The sequence below is a fragment of the Chiroxiphia lanceolata genome, chromosome 9, assembly GCF_009829145.1.
Source record: "Chiroxiphia lanceolata isolate bChiLan1 chromosome 9, bChiLan1.pri, whole genome shotgun sequence".
Taxonomy (NCBI): Eukaryota; Metazoa; Chordata; class Aves; order Passeriformes; family Pipridae; genus Chiroxiphia; species Chiroxiphia lanceolata.
This window is the reverse complement of record NC_045645.1, coordinates 1,052,206-1,073,931: the sequence shown is the minus strand read 5'-3', so window position 1 is coordinate 1,073,931 and position 21,726 is coordinate 1,052,206. Positions and strand designations below refer to the sequence as shown.

General features: G+C 40.5%; 1 protein-coding gene across 23 annotated transcripts in view; it reads left to right on the top strand.

The window, feature by feature from the left end:
• Positions 1-21,726, top strand: part of ADGRL2 (adhesion G protein-coupled receptor L2) — a 379,726-nt gene that overhangs the window by 243,256 nt on the left and 114,744 nt on the right. For all 23 annotated transcript variants that reach the window (XM_032695911.1, XM_032695910.1, XM_032695914.1 and 20 more), the window contains one exon: positions 9,602-9,774. In XM_032695911.1, coding sequence (XP_032551802.1) covers positions 9,702-9,774 — 73 coding nt within the window. In that variant the 5' untranslated portion in view covers positions 9,602-9,701. The remainder of the gene's footprint in view (positions 1-9,601; positions 9,775-21,726) is intronic.

Here is a 21,726-nt window from a genome sequence, read left to right as displayed (position 1 = left end):
ACTATAATTTAGAGCTCTTCTTGCTCCTGACTTCTGCAGTTGTAATCTTTTTTAGTTTCCTGGCTTAGACTTTCTACGAAAGGAATAAAAAATTAACTGAAATAATTTCTGTCTATTATAGTTTGAACAGATAAAAAAGGTCCCAGTTTACCTCAACTGAAGGAATGTTACAGGTCTGGTGGATGACTGGTAGTCATTCAGCTGCCCTGCACAGTTAAGGAGAGTCACCTGAACGTTCATTGCTTATTAAATTGTACAAGAAAATCCTCTTAACTGCAGTTGCACCATTAGATGCCTCAGCAGCTCTGTCTTTACAGAGCCCGTCATCCAGTGGCAGAATTGAATCCTTTGTTTCACTGCAGAAACAGGCCCTTTCTGAATAGATCCTGAAGATTTATTTGCCATATTTTTTACATTGTAACATTAGATATTACATTTCTCACATTATTGGTGATGTGCAAGCAGTAGTTGTGTGATTCAGTAGTGTGTTTGTGTGTAGGTGCGAGGAAGAGAGTGCAGTCTGTGCAGTAATGTCATATATGGCTTCTCACCCTGGGGTTCTTGTTATGAGGGCAGAAAAACAGGGAGCTGGTTGATTTTTATTTCATGATATTAGAGTTTTCAACCTTCTAAGTGCTACTGGTATGTAAAAGTGGTGAACCTGAAAGATGTGTCTTCTGTCACCGTCTGCTGCTTTTTTCTGTATGTCTGAAGTACACACACAAGTCCTCCAAAGGCTTATGTAAATACAGTGGAATTTCTTCCTGGAGGTCATACTTGCCTGGAGAATCTCTTGAGTGCTTAGAAAGTAGTTAAAAGACTTCTTCCCTCCTTCTACTGTCAAAAGTAGAAGTTTAGTTGTGGCTCTTGGCCGAGTATGGGATGGTAGCACACAGAACTTCTCAGGTTTCTCTGCAAGACATGATCCACTACATTTTAATAACTAAATGGTTTGGAAAATGCAGCTTTATGGAATTACTCTTAGAAGTTTGTTTGGCGGTGATTTTTAGTGGAACTAAAACGTGGTCTTCAGAATGTTCTGACTGTCAGGCTGCTGGTAAGAAAACACAACTCTCTGGCCATTGCAATATTAATTGTGCTTCAGAGAAAAGAAGCAAAGCTAGGAATGACTTAAGAAGGGGTTCTTTGAAAGAGGAAAAAGAGAAATGCTTAAGTACAGCATGTTTTAAAGCATAATTAAAAGCATGCATTATTGAAATGGTCTTTCATAAAATGCATTGTTGTGATGCTGTGATAAATTTTAATACTTAAGGATATGATGGAAGAAGAGATATTTAAAAATAACTTTCTCCAGCTGTCTATATATAGTCACAGTTTTTTCACATTTCTGTACGTGCTCATCTGATGTATTTTATCCTAGATTACCTCATTGCTCCCAAGAAATCCCTTTTGGTAATATTGATAACCTAATATATGACAGATTTTGGTCATTATTATTTCATTTAGTGGTCATATGTATAGACCAAGAGGGAATCTGAATATTGATTTCACTGAATGGCTAGTAACAATGATTTATGAGTCAAGGATTCAGTGCAGTGAGCCAAACACAGCAGAGATTGCATCTTAGGTGCCACCATTGATTTTGTTTCATATTTCACTGCACAATGATTAGGCCATGGTCTTACAGATTTTAATGTTACAACCATATTCCTCTCTAAGCAAAGATCTGCCACAAGCTACATCCAGTGCATGGTGAGTGTATCTATGTGCCTACTGCTTCTGATTTTTTAAAATAATAAATGTTTTTCAGTTGTGTTTAAATACTTGGTATTTCTCTGGTAACAACGGAGGTTTTTGATGGATTCTTTTAAAACAATCAAAAGTGATTTTGGTGCACCCTCAAGCTTGTTCTTGAAACTTGAACCATATAATTTATATTGAACACAGACCACTTAATATGATCATAAGTACAACTGATAGAAAATGATTGCTTTAAAATGGATGCTAAACCAGCACCTTCATGAATCTTTTTGATAATATTCCTTGGCACACACCTAGAGAAGAAGTTTTCAGTGCAGCTTGGTGCTACCAGGCTGAGGTTTGTGCATGAATAGCTGAGGCTGCAGCAGAGCCATCCCCCAGCAGGGCCGGTGTGTTGGGGCTGTGCAGTCCCCACTAACCTGGTTATAGCGTGGGCAGGAGTGCTGCAAATGCAGGGATAAAAATGTGTTCTTGGCTGCTCTTGCCTGCAACTTGATTTTATTTTGGAAGTGAGTAACTCGAGGGTGTTTTGCTGGCTCTGTGCTGGTCTGTGGAGTTGTCTTCCTTCAGTGTGTCAGCTGTGAAAAGCAAATCATCATAGAACAGCCTGGGTTGGGAGGGACCTTAAGTTATCTCGATCCAAAACCCTTTCCATGTGCAGGGATACCTGCTGCTAGACCAGGTTGCTTGGAGCCCCATCCATCCTGGCCTTAAACACTTCCAGGGATGCAGTGCTGGCAGCTGTTCCAGTGCCTCACCACTCACACGGGGAAGAAATTCTTCCAGACATCTCATGTATTTACCCTCTTTCAGTTTAAAGCCATTCTGCCTTGTTCTGTCACTACACCTTGTACGAAGTCCCTCTCCAGCTCTCCTGTGGTCCCTTTAGGTACTGGAAAGCTGCTCTAAGTTCTCCCCAGAACCTTCTCCAGCCCGAACAGCCCCACCTCTCCCAGCCTGTCTGCATGGAAAGGTGCTCCATCCCTCTGAGCAGCTTTGTGGCCTCCTCTGGACCTGCTCCAACAGATCTGCATGCTTCTTATCTTGGGGGCCTCAGAGCTGGATTGAGAATCAATACCAGAACTCATTGCCCTACTTAAGCCCAGGGATGAGCAGCCATGAGGCAGATCAGATGTGTTGAAATCCTTGCAGTCAGTCGGAGAAACACCACGTCGCTTCGCAGGTACCGACACGTCTGACCACAGTCCCAGGACTCAGTTCTGTTTGTTTTGTTTTTCTGTCTGCTTCCACTTCAAACAAGTTCTCAGCTGTGAAAAACAGTGGATGGGAAGAGAAAAAAAAAAAAAGAAGAGATCAGCTAAGTGGCATAACAGCTTTGAGAAATACGGGCCTTTGCAGAGCCTTGTCAAGGCTGTCAGCAAACAGTTTCCTGTCTTACAAGACTGCTGTGTCTTTGGTTGATGTCAGTCTAGTGGTTTGGTTTTTTTTCCAAGGGAGAGAGATGAGATCTTTAATATAAATAGATTATTTTGAGGATTTTTCTTCTCTGAGAAGTTTGAAAAGCCTTTGAATTTTCTTCAGCTGTTACAATTGCTTCTTTTGGTTTGTCATGCGGTTCTCAATGTTTTTTACAGATACTCATTATTTTCTTGTTTATTTTTGATGTTCATAAAATCTGTCCTACATAGGTTCGAAAATGAGAGCTATTTGTTTTGCAGTTTAATGAAGAGAATGGCAAACAGCCTCAGCCTGTGCCTCTGGTGTCCACAGTGATCAGCATATTTAACACGCTCAGCGTGACACTAAGATATTACAGCCGATAACGGTTGTAATGGACTTACAGCATCCCTCTCCCTCCCCTCTCCTTTGGATGAGGGGGATTTGTCTTTGAGTCCCCAGGAAGCTGTAGTGACACAGAGGGCAGCAGTGGTGGAAAGGTTTTACCTGCACTGCTGGAGTGGAGGTGATCTCGTGTAGCGGCGCGGTGTCGATTCCGTGAAATCCAGGGAATTTGCGATGGGGATTGAGTGACACCCCCCTTGATTCTGAGCGGTTATCAAAGGCAGAAAGACAAATTCGGACTTGGCAAAAGGAGAGTGCCTGGAGCCAAAAAAACCCATTCTTATTAGCGCTAGCAGAGGTTTACTTTGCTGGCTTATTGAATGAAAGCTCCCCCGAGTGTCCAGGCTTTACCCTGTGCTAACAAGCAGGGGCAGGGCTGGCTGGTTGGGCAGGGACCGCCGTGTACCCATAACACACGGCAGTGAGGCCCAGCTGAGCCAGAGTGCTGGTGAGAAAAGGAAATCTTTGTCTTTTCCTCTCCAATCCTGTTTATTTTCTCTGTGAATGATTGCAGTAGACCACAGAGGTGCTGGGGACTGATGGACTGAACTGGGATGTGGCACTGTTAAAATAGTGCCAGTGCACTGTTCAGTGGCACATCTTGCCTGGGTGGGTTGGGTGGTTGGAATGATCTGTTGCACTGCTGAGCTGGGAACTCGGGCTGCTGTGGGGTGGGTGTTGCCACGGTCTTTCTCAATTTAGGATACATTTATTGTGCCCTCTTTCAGGCACTCCTCAGGCATGGGCATGTCACTTCAGAGCACAGCACAGCTCAACGCATTGAAGTAATTTCTTTTGTTGCAAGATTGACTGACCTTGGTCAAGTCTTGTTCTTACTGTATTATTCCCTTCCCTGATACTGTATTCTTTCCATGCAACTTGGGAAGAGATGTTTTGGGTTAGAAATCCAAGGTGTTCAAGGTGACAATTAATAGGGACTGTTGAATACAGAATTGTAGATAAGACTCCCTGCTACCTTTTGAGCATTAAATTGGTTTTAATGGAAGCGAAGTCTTTCCTTTCTCCTTGCAATATGCAGTTTGTTTAATTGCAGCAGATCAGGCACTGATTGTTTACCATAGGTAGTACAAGGAGGCTAACTAGATCAGCGTGGAGTCTTGCTTGTCTTCAGGGTTTTTTTTCCTAAGGTCTCATAACCAGAACACATAACTAGATTTTCTACAATCTGATATTGTCGCACTAATGCAGAGTTATTAATGTAAGTCAGTTTTTGAATAAGCATATTGAAAACTTAGGGAATAACTCATGTTGAATGCTTCGACGGTACATTCAATGTTGAAAAGCAGAGCTGGATCTCATTGCAGATATGTAGAAAACTGTGGCTCTTGGATCATAAACAGTATTAGTCTCATTCTAGTATTTTACTAATGCAGCTTAGTTTTACTAATCACACTGCACTAATTAAATTCTTATGTTACAGATTACAGGAAGTTTTAACTTTTTTTTTTTTTAAATTGGGAAAGCCTCACGATGGGAAAGCACGTGGACACATGATTTCTCAGGAGACTAAGTAGCCTATTATATTGTATGAATATATATCTACTCACCCTTGCCTCCTCTTCCCCCTCCTTTCCTCTGCAGAGTGTCTCAGATATATTACAGAATTACTTAGTTTCATAAACTGGGTTATGAAAGGCGCTGGGGGTGCTGCATGTGTGGCAAGGTAGGTCACACAGGATTTACAAGGGGGACTGCCTGGGTCCTGCTGGTTCCTTGGCACGTACGAGCTGTGCAGCTATGGCTGACGTTCCTTACCTTTCTGTGCCTCTGTAAAGCTAGTATAAATTTTACTTCTGTAATGAGGATGCTAAAACCTGACTGAGGTTGCAAGTGCTCTGCAGTGTTTCTAAGATGATTCGGAAAATTAAGCACTATACTCTAAAATACATCAGCATTAGTCTGAGAGACTTCTAGCTAAAGAAAAACATCCTTGCTTAGCTGGAAAGATCTCTGTGTTCCCCTTTGTCTTAATTGCCTGCAAAGCTGGATAGAACAGGAGGGAAGAGGCAGCTTTTGAGCATGCTGTGTCAGTTGGCCGGAAGCTCTTAAAAGACCCTTTTTTGGCTTTTGAAAATAAATCCTTGGGAAGGTTAAACAGAGTAGACTTGGGACACGGCAGTCCTTTAGAGGTCTTTCTCTTCAAAGATAAAAGTATTTCAAGGAGCATGCTTGGAGCAGCTTTCTCTTATCTCTGGGGTGCTCTTGAGCAATGTTGCGGGGAGAGGGGTGGCCAACAGCGGCGTGTGTTCTGCAGCGGTCGTGTTCTGTCTGTAAGAAGTTTCAGAAGCACAGAAGAACAAGGAAGCAAGGCAGGGGCACTAAGATATTCAGGACTTGGAGCACAGCTTATGAATACAGTATGAAGAGATGCCCAGTACGTTTGCAGTGTACAGGTTTGAACATTAACATTTCTGTTCCTGATCTCGCCTTCTTTACCAGCGCGTATGAGAAGAACCTTAACAAGGTGAACCTCTCTATTCCAGTGGAGGGCTGGGGTTTTTTCTATGGGAGACTGCAGTATGGCCCAGAGGTAGGGATTTAAGTTACAACTGGAATTTTCTAGGCAGCTTTTGTTGCACTCTGAAATTCAAGCAACCTTTTGCTCGAGGGAGTTTCTCTCTGCCCCACCCAGGAGCCGAAGCAGTCAGCGATCCAGAGGAAAGGTTTATTAAGGTCTGAGGGGAAATAACTTACTTGCTCAGGACAGACCACTCGCTGTGGTCTCCTTTTTCTGTTTACAGAGAAGTAACTTAACACATCTTTTCCCGGTCCTGCTTGTTTGGTTCGGGCTTTGTTGTTGTTTTGAGGTGCCCCCAGCAGTGCTGTGTCGCTGACAGATGGATGGGCAGAGGGACTGGCTGACAGCAGTGTCTGCAGTCCCAGTGCTCTCTGGCTCCAGCTCATGTCTGGGTGCCTTTTCCAGGTTTAGCTTTTGTTACACTGATGAATGGTTGGTTCAGAACTGCAATGTTCTTTTACTTGGAGCCACGCAGAGTTTCTCAAATACAGGGGTTGCATTAAAATGGTTTGCTGTGAATGTTGATTTTTATTCAAAAGAAAAGAGGCAAAACCAAACCCCATTGCATCAGTTTTTAAACACTGTTTCATTTTTTCTTGGGTTTTTAGAAAAACATATGTTACTGATAATTTGGTAGAGGCTGGTTAGTTTATTTTCAGTTCTATTTGCAGCAGCATAGTGAGTTAAATTCTATGTCTGTAGGCTACAGCAATCTAAAGAGAACAATATATTGCACTAAACACTTAAATTTGTCCTTTAAAATATTCTGCATTTTTCTGAATAGTTTCTGTGGTTTTGATATCACAAAGACATCAATATCCTTTCAGAAACTGTAGTTTCTCATTAAAATAGCTACCTCAGTTTACAAGGTCAAGAACTCTTACTCAATTAAAAAAAGAAAAAGGGAAGAGTATTTGGCATACATTTTTTGGCATACATTTTGCAGCTGTTTTCTAGGGAGATGTTTGGTCTCCCCTCAAGTGGTGCTTTGATTATTGTTTTTGTTTTTAACATAACTCTTTCCTTCCTCCCCCCCCCAATTTAAAAAAGGCCCACAAGAAAGGGATGAGTTTGAAGATGAGAAGGGACAGGTATGTCCCTTGAAGTGGATGGAAGATGTCTCAAAATCTGGGAGTGCAACGCTATGTTATGGAAATAACAATAAAACTTGAGTCTCAGGAGGCCGAAATCTTCTGGACAGACTGGGAGCAATCAGAAGGCTGACTTAATTTCACTTTTAGCCATTATTGTTTGTCATCTGTTCTCTTGGATTATTCTGATTGCTTACTGAAATTATGCTGATTAGTCTGTAGTGTGTGTGAAATAGTTTTATGATTTTTCCTTTGGGTGCTACAGGTGAAAAATTAATCCAAACTCTTCCCAAGCTTTTAGCTGAACTATCTCCAGGGTTTTTTTTCAGAGAGACCCGTGGTGGTGTTTTTTTCTTCTTTACTCAGCAGGAGCTCCTTTGCAATTGTAATTTCTGCTGAATGCAGTGCATCCTTTGTGGATTTTTAGATTTATTTGCTTTTGGTTGCAAAACACTCTCAGCCCAGTGCGAAAGATCTGGAGGTACAATGTGACTGTCTCTTCCTGGCTGATTCTGGGTTGTCCTGTAGCAGCTGGTGCATCACCATGAAAATTAAGGTCCCACCTTTTCCCTCTGGGCACGGGGGTGTGTGCCAGGGAGAGCCACACTGGCGCTGCTGTGCTGAAGTGCTTTGTTTGCTGGTCCGTGCTCCTTGTTGAAATATGTGTGGCTCAAAGTGCCTGCCATTGAAGAGCACCTGTCTGGAGTTGGAAATGGAAAGAAGTGCTCATTTTTATGTATAAATAAACAAATATTCACTCGGTCTCAGCTGTCAGTTTTCGTTTGTTTCCCGGTATGAGGAATCACCAGCACGTTGGTGTTGTGAGGGGGATGCCTCACTTCTCTTAAAGAGGAGCCAAGTAAAGAAGCCTCCTCGCATGTTTAATAATCTCCACAGCTACATTGCCTTCATTCAGAGCTGGAGAAACTGTTCTGTAATGTTTGCTGTTAATTCCCACCCCTCTCTCCTACTGGAAGATACTGAGCGTCAGTCTTGTTGCTGTTTGTGTGCTCAGGGAGCAAATTTATCATCGATTAAGATTAACATTGACTGTTATAAAAAGTGTTACACTTTCTACTTCTGAAAATGATCTACAGTTCATAGCATTTCTTTAGCTGGCATTTTGTGCGCTTCATCCTTTCCAGTTCTCCTTGCCAAAAGGGTAAATGTATTTTTAAAGCCCTCGACGTGCTCCAGTACTCGTGAGAATCATAAGTGGCCCTTGGATCCTGCCACTTAAATTTTTACAGAGTCATTGTTACATGGCTTTAAAGTAACATTAATTTCAGATATCTCAGCCCTGTTCATTCATCTTGGAGAGACCAAGCCAGTGTGACGTCGGGCTCAGCTCTTTGCATCTGCGATTGCTACAGTGTTCAGAAAGTTATTCTCCAGAGTTGTTTCACATGCTGTAATATGTAGAACCAGCTTTCTACTTAAAAATAATTTGTTTTTCTATGGATGTTAATTTTTCTCTAGCTTCCCAAAGTCTAATAGGCAGGGCTGAAGCATGACCTTGCTTCATACAGTGAGATATGGGAGAGGATGTGCGTAGTTACTCATTTGGCTGGTGAGAGAATGGAGTCATTAGAGAAAGGGAGCACTCTGCTGTCAAATCTTCTATCACAGCTACTGCACTCCATCAGTGTAATTATATTTTTCAAATGCAAATGATAGCTCTAAGAATTCTTCCTTTGGTACATCGTTTACAGGAGCAGTTCAGTTCATATTTCTCAGTAGGAGACAAATCTTGTTCAGGGCTAAGGACAGGAGAGTCTGATCCATTATGTTGACTCCCTTTTCTTTGAGGGTGTTTTTTGGGTAGAAATAGAGATAACTAAAGTCGTGTGAAGAGGCTTCCTCACCAAAGAGGGGACTTTGTCAGCAGAGTTGCTGTTCCTGCCTCTCTCATCCAAGGAGGGAACCTGTGTGGAATGCTGGAGCCATGGCATGGAGCAGACCTGCACACCTTCCTGCCCAGGGGAACTGCTCTGTTGTTCTCAGCCGCTCCATGTTTCGAATCCCTGAGAAATCTGGCAGTGCCCTAGATTGAATTTTGCTGTGGTTCTTGGGGGTAGAGGAATGCAGGTTGTGTCAGATTTGGGCAGTGGGAAAAGCTTCGCTTACTCATCTGCACATCCAATTTCTTATATTCGGAGGAAACGTTCTTCTTTTGGGTTTTTTTAATATGTCTTACTGCAAGTACGTCAATAACATTCATACTTTGAACTCTAACTCGTGTCATTATTTGGCATTCTGTTTAGTGTTCACTGACCTTGAGAGATTACATCCCACAAACCTGCTGAATTCCCAGATACAGTGCAGGTGTTCTGTCAGTTTTACGAAAAATTTCCAGTTCGTGTCAAGTAAAATTTGATATTCTGAATTATTGGTGTTCTGTTAGTGATGGATTTTTTTTTCTCTTCCAAATCCTCTTCTACTCCAGGTATGAAGATGAATAATGCAGGCCACTGGTTTCGATGATGCTGGGCTTTTATAACTGGATTCATTAAGGAATACAAAGAAAATTCTTCCAGGGATCAATAATGGTGTCTTCTGGCTGCAGAATGCGAAGTTTTTGGTTTCTGCTCCTTGTCAGCTTCCTGCAGTGTACTGAAGGTAAGCTGTAGTTTATTTTTTACTTGAGTTTGCAGATGAGTTAATGGACTGTACGTTAATTTCTGTCAGATCACTTGAAGTTTGAGGATGTCAAACTAAACGTATCTATAGCATATATTAATTTATGAGACTCAAACTGTCCCTTTTTAATGAAAAAAAAAAAGAAAAGATATTTTTTGGTTTTGATAGTGTCGTATGTTTAAACTGAAGTGATGGTATTAATATCCTTGATTGGTAGGTGCCTTATTTTTGGATTCTTCCTGTTTGTTCTTCCTTTTTCTATTTTCATTGCACAACAATTTAGAGGGAATGTATAGATATGTTATACGTGATATAAAACAACTAACCAGTGAAAATGAAATACCTGTTTTACTTTTCTAATTTGGCTTGATGAAAATGAAATGGCAAACACTTCATTAATATTAGAACTATGCAAGTTAAATTTCAGGAAATAAAACTCCAAAGTTCATACAAAAATAACATCTGCTTGAAAATATTCTTGCTTTTTTTAGAAAAGGGAAAAATAGTTCACTACTATCAAATGTGTTTAAAATAGCTCTTAAAGAGATGAGGAAGGAAAAGGATTTTTTAAAAAAGTTGCAGTATCTATTCTTTGTTCTGTTTTTCTTCATAAACTTTATCCAGTTAGTCTGTCTCCCCAGCTGTTCTTGTGGGCCTTTTAATAAACAGAGAAACACGAATGAACAGGGAAATGTGGTTTATGAATTCTTAATTACAAATATTCATCTAGAACTTGAGGGTATTTCTGGGTATGAGCATTTTGATTGACTAGATTGCAGGTGAAAAGATTGGCTTAGTAATAAAATAGCATCTCACATTATTCAGTAATTGGTATGTAATATATAGGCTTCCTTGGTGCATCTGTGGTGTGATCTCAACAGGTTTTAAAGCGGATACATACCTTACCCTATCAAAATTCTTTGAATTTTAAGGCTAGATTTTCAGAAATACTTTAGAAAAGCTACTCTGCCTCCTCCTCTCTTCTTTCTAAAATCTGTATAAATAACTAGTGCCCAAAAATGGCAAACCCCAAGATAAAAATTGAAATCCACGGTGTTCCACGCTCACTGTGTCATTTCCTGAGCTTTAATTCCAGACTGCCATGGCTGGGGTTGTGTGTTGTGCTGGCAGAGCTCTGCTGCAGTGAGTTGTTCATGTGGATGTGTGAACACACACACACACACACACCTCCCAGGGAGAGCGTCCTCGGAGCCTTCACAAAGGTTCTGAGCTCGGGGAAATCTCATTGAGCTTAAACAGCTTTCACAGGCAGTTACCCCTTCCTGCCCTCTCCTCAAATATTGCCAGGATGGATTAGAAAACTGGCATTTCCCAGGGTGTGCTGCAGCTCTGGGGTGGTTCCATCTCTGCTGGGATCTCTGGCCTGGGGCAGTTGTACTGACTGTGTTCTCCCTGTCGCTCAGGTCTGGGGGCTCGGCTATAATCTGACTTTTAGAGGAAGGTAGGGACGGACAGCTAAAAGGTAAAATGCTTTTCAGCCTCTCTCACAGGTAAAAAAGGTGAATGTGGATTAGGAGATTGGAATTACAAACCTTATGACCGGCTGGTTTGGGTGTAACTGGGGTTAATTATAAAGGCACTTGCATTGCAAAAGTGGTTGCACTGGTTGAAACCAAAGGTGTAGACACCTATGTAGTAGAGACACCTATGGAAGTTTTTTTTCTGAAGTTTTAAAATATTAAGGAATTTTTTAATTATTGCAGTTGTTTCAAATCCATTTATTTAGTGCATTTCACAAAGATTCAGGCACTTGCAGTTTAATACTATGTGGTGGGTGAAAACATTAGAAATCAGAAAGGAAGAGCACACAACTTTCTGTGATTTGGTTTAAGTTGCAAACAGCATGCTGTAAAAGAGTGTTTTATCTGCTGAGTTTGGAAAGGAAAAAGTCAACTCAGAACTTCTGCAGATTGAATTTTTGCTATTTGCAAATAGTTAATTTTCATTGTCATCTGTAATATTTCAAGTCCATTCTGTTCTATCCCTGTTTTTCTTGCTTGTAGTAGCCAGTAGCAATCTTCTGGTGCTTCAGTTGTGAATTTACTTTTTTAAAGTCTGTACAAGAGCTGCTTTTTCAGCTAAAAAGAAACAGGAAAGGAAATTGGGAGCAGATAACAGAATCATACCAAATTAATTGTAAATTCTTAAAATAAATGAAATACTGTGGCTCTGTATACTGGAAATGAATATTAATATAGAGTTGGCTTCCAGCCACAGAAGCAAAATGAATACTGCATTATTACACTTTCTCACAAGATTACATTGCCTTCTGCTTCAGTAATAAGAGATGCCAAGTATAACATGCTTTAGTAGCACTTCATGCCTGGAAGTACGAACACGAACAAAGGTTAAAATAAGAGCATCTAACTTTTGGTAGAAATAAGAAAATCTTTAATTCTCTTGCTTGGAACTGGAGTTTTTTTATAGACTCTTGTGTGTACGTGCGGGTTGTTGCAGTTCGTGGGGGAGATAAAACCTGGCCGAGTGCCCTGCTGTTACATTTTAATGTTTCTGTACAGCTAAATGGAGAGAGGGGAGGGGGGAGATCCTGGGTGTGGACAAGTGATTCATTTGTTCGTGTAATGAAACAGTTTCCAATCAAGAAGAGGCTTCATTACTCTCACAGAGCCCCAACTTTAACTCCCCAGGGAATTAGCAAGCAGGCACAGTTATACGAAGGCTGTAATTTTATTTTACTGCTGCCTATCCAGACAGGAGTCGTATCTTCAGTTAAAAAGGTCTTAGGTTTGCTTTGTTTTTCCTGCCTGTGCAGTCCAGATGGAATTGCTTTTGAAGCAGTCCCTTCCTTCAGTTGAAATGCACCTGGAACAGACAAGTGCCGGCAGCTGGAGGGGAAAAGCACACTGAGTTATCATACACTGCTGATAGATCTGATCAACAGCAGGTCAATATTGTTGTGCACAGGGTTGAAAAATGTTGTTACTGCCGTCAACAGCAAGCGTTGCAGCCCTAAATGAGGAAAAGATGAGAGGAAAAAGGAATGAAGAGCTGAAGTCATGAGCTTGAATATTAATGTCATTTCTGAAAGTATTTTTCTGCCCCTTTTTCCTAGAATATCCTGCTGTAGGCTCTGTGTAGCATATTCTGCCACAGTTCTGTTGAGAAAGGCAGGCTGAAAGGATTGCCTTGGGAAGGGCTTTGGTTTGGAGGTGGGCAGGAGCTGTGGGAGTCCTGCCCTGTGCCTTGGGGCAGTGGGAGCTCCCTCCACGGCTGTGCTGGAGCCCCATGTCCATGAGAACCCCCGTGTCCATGGGGAGCCCCCATATCCATGGGAGCCCGTGCCCATGGAATCCTGTGTCCGTGGGAGCCCCCATATCCATGGGATCCCGTGTCCATGGGGAGCCCCGTGTCCATGGGATCCCCATGCCCGTGGGATCCCCGTGTCCATCAGAGCCCATGTCCATGGGATGCCCATGTTTGTGGGAGCCCCATGTCCATGGGAGCCCTGTGTCCATAAGAACCTCGTGTCCGTGGAACCCCATGTCCATGAGAACCCCATGTCCATGAGAGCCCTGTGTCCGTGAGAGCCCATTCCCGTCATGGCTCTCTGCCCTCACAGGATGGGGTTCGTCCCTTGCAATTTGAGTCCTGCACCTTTACTTACCTGTTTTATAAGAACTTCAGGAAATTAATTACTTTTGACACCATCTCTTTCTTTTTTTTTTCTCTTCTCTTCTTCCCCCCCCCCTTCCTAATTAGGTGAAATCATCCAACAAGTTAAAAATTATCTGAGAAAATACAGAAAGTCAGAGAGTGAGATCACACATGCCTTGTTTCCATAGCAAAGCAGAGTAGAAAGCTTATTATACATATTATTGGTTTCTCTTCAAGCAAGTTAAGACAGATACACTAATATGCATATGAAAAAAAGATGTCAGAGCTAAACAGTCTGGTGAAGATTGGTTTTTGGACTGTGCAGGTTTCGATATTTTAAGGTTTATCTTGCTTGCAAAGTCCACCTTTTTGACTAGCTTTTGATGCTGTTTGTTTTCATTCTCTTCTGCTACTTGAAAAGCACAAATGCTTGGGAAGCACTGAAATAATTTTCTTTGCCTACATTCTATTTTAATCAAGGCTTAATATAATTTTAATTCATTTTCTTGTGAATTATTATCTATGCTTTGTCCAAAGGAAGAAGCATCATGCTTACATTATCTATTTAATTCTGTTTTCCTAAATGGAATTAATGTTTTTAAAGAAATCCAGCCTGTCTTTGCCTCTGAATGTTTATTTTAATGAACATTACACTGAGAAAGATATTTTCTTATAAATTCCAGTTATGCCAGCCAAAGGGCTGAGTGTTAAATTGGAAGTAGTTTTAAGTGCATGTTCAATGTTAGTGCATTTACTAAAGAAAAGGCATAATGAATACAGATAAAGGACATTGGACCACTACAAAGATATTTGCTATTTTAGTGTATTGCTTCAGATCTTCAGCTTCCTGTCAAACCACTCAGACATGGAGTGTCTAAGGCATAGGCCACAGGTAATGAACAAACTGTAAAAGCACAGCAGTTTTCCTGCACATTTGTTAGGAGGATTTTGCTCAGTATAGAAATTAAAAAAAAACAAACTTGTACCCTGGACTTGAGTAGAAATCAACTTCTGTTAATTAGTGGATTTAGGTTCTGCAAGGAGCGAAATCCATTATGGAGTCATGCAAGAGCAAACAGGAGCACCAATTTAATTTCTAGCCAGGGAATTTCTCACAGTGGGAGCTCTGGGAAGCACCCAGTTAGTAGGAACTACCTGGTTTACAGAGTTTGCAAAGCATCCCTGAGCACACCCAGCCCAGGGCAGGCAGTTGTTGCTCACCCTTTGGAGGGTCACTCTGATAATCCTCATTTATGTCCTGTGTACCTGATGTGTGTCATGATTCTTTAGCAAATGTTTTTTTCTCAGTTGGTTAATGCAGATTATGCAGATTTAAGATCTGTGTGAAGGGAGCAGTTGGGTTTCTGCAGAAAGCAGCTGCTGAACTGGGTCCTGTTTTCTGTCCTGGCAGACCATGCCATTTTTCCATGGGATATTTACTTATCTGGGACATCTCTTTTTCCTTTAATGAGGGAGATGTAGGCCCAGCACATTTTCTGAAAAGGAAATTGCTCTAAAGCAAGACCAAACTTCTTCTTTAAGAAGAATGTTACAGTTTTCAATTGCATTTCCAGGTAATAGAGACAGACAGACTGCCCGGAAAATCCAGAGATACTTTAACATGCTGGCAGTGAATATCCTTTTATATATTCCCCAAGCAGTGAGGTCTGCAGGATTCTATGCTCCAACATTACATTTTTGAAACCAAAGCAAACCCACCACTATTTTAAAATGTAGAAGAACCATGTAGAAGAATGCAGGAAGAACCATTTTAAATACTGTACTAACATTTAAATGAGAGTTTGCTAGGAAGTGTCAATGTAAGAGTCTTAACATTTAAGCAGAGAGTATAAATGCTTAATTATTATGAGATGAGTAATAGTATTACTCTTCTGATACGTTATCTTCTCAGTTGCTGAAAAGCATTCTCCTTTCTGAGTGGAGATTTTGCATGTTCCCAAGCTCTATTGAGAAGAAGAGAAGAGCCCTGTAATGTTTAGAATGATAGAAATGAAGTGTGCTGTGCTGAGGGCAGATGCTCTATTTTCAGAGCCCTCTAAGCTGCTACTTTTGAGTTACTGTCTGTAGTTGCTGTAACCTTGAGGGGTCTCAGTGGGCAAGGCAGTGACCACTGCAGGGAGAGGGGACTCACTTATCCTTCAGCTGCACTGACATCATCGCCTAAGGGGCTTTTCTTTTGTTAAATATGAATCTGAGTATGTTTTAGATTAGTTTATTACCATAAGGTACCTTTCCAAGAACACAGCAGCAGAATTTGGACATACATGTCTTTAAAAAACACCCAAACAAATAGGCTTCATTAGTATTCTGTTACTACATATGGAAAATTACAGGAATTCATTTTTTAGTAAGAAGTTGTGTTTTAAAAATGTTGAATTATTTTTCATTCCTGTTTTTTGCCGAGTGGAAGAATACTGCTTGTCTTAGTAACAAGGTTTTTTATATAGTTTTAACAACATTGTCTTTATATTGTACTTGCAGGTCATGGGGTATAATGGAAATATAACTGCCTGAAGCATCTGATATCAATGAATGCCTCAGCACTGGCTTTCTTATTGCATTTAGTGTCCTTATGATCAGATTATAAAAATTATCATAAAGTATAATGATTTTAGATTTAATATTTGTTGCCAAGTTCTACAGGAACATAATGGGTTTTATACTTGCAAGTGGATCCATTGATGCTCGTGGTCTGCCTCTGTGAGTAAATGGCACAGAAGGTAATAGAGTTTGTGCTAATTGTGTGTTGTGCAGATGTCTCAGTAGCAGGAAGTGTGTGTAGAATGAGAGCACTGCAAACACTCTGATTTCTGTTTCATTTGTGTTTGTGGGAGCTTTCCAGGCTGTGTTACATGAGGAAGAGGAGATTAAACCATTCACAGAGAGAAGTTCTTGGCTTGTCCATCCATACTCTCGTCATAAAATGCACTTCATAGCACAGAAGCTCCTTAAAGCATGGAAGAGATGCTTAAAAACTCTCTGGCCTTTTGCAGTGGTTAATTAGTGTCATATCTACTCATTAATGTTGGTTGTTGGAAGAATATAGTTGCTCCTTCTGATTGCCTTTTTTTTTGTTGTTATTTGTTTATTATGTTTGGATTGGGATTTTGAATGAGGCTCAGGAACCCTGGATACTTTTCCAATCACAGTTCAGGTTTTTTTCAAGATTACTACATTTTTTACATTTTTAACGGAGGATGTATTTTGCATGGGTGACTGTAAATGAGCCATACCTGAAATCCACAGGCACAGTATGATAAATTGAATATGCAGTTCTTTCTTATAGGTAGGAGCTGCAAAAATCCTTTTGCTTAAGGTGTCCCAAATTTCTGCCCTTCCACAAAGAGTCTTGAACTACTTCGCTGGCTTTCAAAACCCAGTCATACCGCAGCTCTTTGTGTTTCTGTAATCTGTCTCCTTGCTTTCTTTTGAAGTATAAAGAAATAGAGTTGTACAAATGTTAGCTCAGTTTATGGCTCCTTCTCTCAGTCAGGGATACAGTTCATCCCTGTCCCACCCTGTAAATGTGCATGAGGGTGTTGGTGGTGGCAGGGCAGATTCCCTGGTTCTTCCCTCTGAGCTTGGCCCAGTCCAGGCGGTTGGGAGTGTCTCATTCTTTTTGTTTTCTCAATTTGTACTAGTATAATAATCCCTGATGTTGTCTCAGTGCATAAAAGATGTGTGGGGGAGACTAGTTGGGAAGCAAAATGAATTTTTTTTCATCTGTTGCCTGAGCAACCCATACATGTGAGAAACCCAGGGGGACCACAGAACTTTCAGTTGTTGGATACAGCACTCCGTAAGTTTTATGAGGGATCTTGAGGATGGAAGGAAAGCTGCCTTTTGTGTTCTCCCTTGTCAGGGATTGTGATCTCTCTCTCAGGAATTAGGTAGTTTTGTTCTGTTCCAGCAGAAAGTACAATTAACGCGAGGTGCTGTTCGAGCAATTTTCCTGTTAAATTTGAATTCAGTAATTCCTTTAGGAAACCTGAGAGGAAGTTGACACTGAAACCAGATTTGCCTGTGTGCTGCATTTTTACTTATAAAAGCAACGAGGAATGTTTGCCTTTTACAGACTTCAGTGCTATTTCATATCACTTCTGTTTTAACCATCTTTTGAATGAGCTTCAGTCAGATTTGGCTGCTGCTGCTGATCCTGTTTGTCTGTGCATGTGACTTGCTCTGCCTTCCAGAGTATTTCACTTATTGAGCTGCCCCAGTTCTTTTCTCTAACATATTGGATTGCCTTTAATATTTTGCCTTTTTCAATAATTGCAAAACGTTACTTTAAGAATTAAGTTGTTTTTTATTCTGCACCATTGAAAGTCTGTTGGAAAAATGTGGGTTTGTGGCTGAGAACCGATTGTGCTTTCTAATGGCTTAAGATAAATATGCTTTTAGTAAACAAACCTGAACAGTTTGCTGCTTATGCTTTTGCATCATTTAATTTGCACCAGCTGAAACTGGTGTGCGTGAAGAGTGAAGCAGGGAAAGGACTAGAGGGCAAACGGGTGGTTTGTGATGTGGATTATTACCCATAAAGATGGATGGAGTCCACAAAGCATCACTTCATGTATTAATGCACCAGCTGGAAAAAACCCCAAAACATATCAGCGTTGCATATCATGCATAAACTGTTTGGTTTAGGCCTTCACTTTAAATCCTGATCAGTTATACACTTTAAATCTTTGTGCTAGTGTAAAGATATACATATATATATCTTCATATCTATAAAAAGCATCTGTACATTTTTAAAAATTCACAATGCAAAAGTCTGGAAGTCATCCATGTGTAGACTGTTTTGAAGGATTGATGATACACAGTGTTTTGTTCTGGAGTGTAAACTAAGTGCTGACAGAAAGTCGAGAAATACATCTAACCAGCAGTCTTTCCTTTACCAGTCACACTGCAATGGAGTAATTATTTTGTTATAAGTTTTATATATAGCAGTATAGCAATTAATTTGCTGCATAAATTATTTTGAATTTCACGTTGTCAAATCGACAGAGTCCTAAGCCAGTGCTGACAACAACTCCAGTTTAGGATATTTGACCTTACCTCTTTGATGCATTGTTTTCTAGCTCTTGGATTTTTCATGGATCCATTTTAACTGTATTTGTATATTACCTCCTTTTGACAATAAGTTTTTTTAAGTATGAAGAGAGACTTTCTGAATATTTGCTATTAGAAATTTGTCACCATGTTAATGCCATTTGTAACAGACTCAGTAATTCTGACTTTATTTACCTCAGAGCTTCGTCTGTTTTGATTCTCTTTATTTCCTTTTTCTATAGGGCTCATTAAAAAATAAAATGCAAAAATCTAGTGACAATAACAGGGACAAACTTTAGCACAGAAAATCTTTGGTCAGGGTATGGGTGATTGTGACCTAAGCAAAATGTATTCCCTTGATCCTGTTTCCACCTGGAGTAAGGAGTCAGATCGGAACAGGGGGAGGAGGGAAAGTGCATTTAGAAGCATTTAAAGATGTTAAGCAACAATAAAACTCTGTAACCATTTAAATGACAGCAGCTGACTATTTGAATTAACTTTGTGTTTGGCTTAATTTTGGGTCCTAATTATTCCTAACTTACGTGAGTAGGTTTCAATTATACAATACTGCAGGGATTTGTAGCTAAGGCAACTAAAGGAATCATTTTACATAAAGTACTTTTGTTCAACTGATTAGGCAGGTTAAAATGGAAAGATAGAAAATGGGAACTCTTGTCTGCTAAGGGCCAATGAATTGTTCCCAATGACACTGTGAAGAAATAACACAGGGAAATCTCATTATTGAGGATTTTGAGAATTTTTTGCAACATGTTTATGTCTTGATATTGTGGTGTTAGTTAACCACTGATGATTCTCCTGAGTATGTATTAACAAGAACTCTATAAAATAGAGACAATGCACATTTTTTGGTACCCTGGTCTGCATGAGGTGGCTTTTACTAGAAGCTTGTTAACTAAAAAATTTGTTATTAAAACGACTCTTTAATATATTATATTTATGTTAGTTAACTATTTAAAAGATGCTGTGTTTACTGCATGATATTTCATGGTTTAGACATGAAAGCATTTTTAGACATACAGCTCTCATCTGCAATATCCTGTTTATTTAGAATTGTTGTTCCATGAAAATAGTTCTAAATTATCCTACATTCTTAAGATAACCTGGGGGAATTAGAAGTGAAGGAGGTCCTGGAATAAAAGCCTCTGGAATCAATTCCTGTTTGTATTACTTGCACAAATATAAACCCCTCATTAGGAATTAATTTTTTAAAAAATTACCAGCATAGTTTGAGCTTAAAACCAGGTATTTTTTTGCATGTAGATATATATTTTGACAGTGTGTACATATATGCTCAGCTAAAATGTCATTTTTATTCTTTGAACATTTGTAAAGTCATGCCTCCAGTTAGATCTGCAGCATAGGTGGGTGTCTACTTTTGATGATAGTAGACTAACTTCCCTAGGCTTAGAAGGCTTAATTTTAGTTTTCCTCTGTTTTTCAAGCTCAACTTTTTTTGGTTTCCTCAACCAAGATATTGAAGGTTACAGGAGTGCTTATTCTGCTGACAGCACAGTAGCATGGCTGCAACCTAAACTATTAAATCTGCTTTTTGAGCTGTCAGCTTTGCCCCTGTCACTGGAATACACACCTAGACCTTACAGTCAGATACTTCAGGAGAAGCACTGCAGTGGTTTTCGGTGTTTGTTGTGTCTAGCAGATCAGAACCTGAAGTACCTCTGGTGAAGACAATGTAAGGCTTTGATGCTGTTTAAAGGGGAAAAAAAAAAAAGAAACACCTACAAAGCATATGGTTAAAATGTACAACGGGGATTTCTAAATTAGATCCCAAATAAATGCTTAAAAATAAAATTACATAATAATAGATCCACATGTATCTCTTTCCTCCCCTGTGACAAATTCCATTTTTCTGTGGAAAATGCATATTTTTGATAATAAGTCTGCTGTTAACATATTAACGCTGCACACTTTCAATTAGTACCGCTGACAAGTTATTTAGGAATGTCTCTGGAGCATGTGGAGATGTGTTACAGCTTCTCCACGGCTGGTGTTTGCTTTGCAAGGCGAAGGAATTCAGATTTAATGATCAGAAGGTGTTTGCAGTAGGCACTGTGCCTTGGAAGGGCTGCCAGGGGCAAGGCTTGGGTGCCCTCCCTCCCTGGGCAGGGGGATGTTTGTCCTGCCAGGGCTGCTCTCTGGCACCCCTGTGCTGGAGTGATCCTGGCAGCAGGACTGGCAGGGGACAGGCTGTCTTTTTGAGGAAGGGTTTCCCTCAGTCACCCCCCTGAACCCCCTGTCACCTGAACCCTGTCACCTGGGCACTGGAGAAGTGGGAGAGAGGTGGGTCATGGTGGAGCTATCAGTGTTTCACCCTAAAATAGATGAAAAAACCAGAGATCTGTGCATCCACTGAAGCTTGGGAAGCCACTGTGCCAGCTGAGTGGGCGTTTGCTTTTCAAGAGGGTCTAAAAAGTGTCATTCTTTGTCAGGATTTAATACTAGTGTGACTCTTAACGTGATTCATGTTCCTTTGTGGGACCCTGTCATCTAAAGTCAGAGTATCCACAGCCTGAATCTCCTTGATTTAGTTATGAGGATGGTGAAGGGTGTCCCAAATTGTCTGCAAGGATTTCCAAGTGTGGATATGAGGACTGTCAGTGTGTCTTTGGAAGGGCGTGGCTGGGGAGATGTCAGAGTCGGATCCGATTTCTGTCCTGGAGAGAGAAACAAGATTTTTCCAAAGGGTTCACTTCCCAGATAAACTAGCCCTTTCAAAGGTAGTTTGGGGATTTTAGGAGTGCATATACTTTTACAGGAATGGAAATTGCCTCATTATATCTCTTTCTCTCAGTGCTAGTCAGTACTGGAAGCTTCAGGGGAAGGTGTCAAAATACTTAAAGGCACAAAATAGCCTGCTCACAGTGGACACTTTGTAATTATCCACTGTCACTGAGCACCTGAGATATTTCCTGACTTATTGCTTAGGATATTAAAAAAGTATTTAAGTTATATTTTTAGATTTTGGAGCACAGTACTGTGATCATGAATCTCCTTGCCTTTTGTCAACTTTATTTTACAGACATTATCATGGAGCGAATTTCTCTCTCAGTTCTCACCCCATTTCCAGATCATTCACGGATAATAACGAGTAATGCTGTTGTCTTGTAGCTTTGTCATTCTGTTCCTCTCCCTCCACCCTCTCCACCATCCTTTTCTGCTGATCAAGGCCACCTCACAAACCTC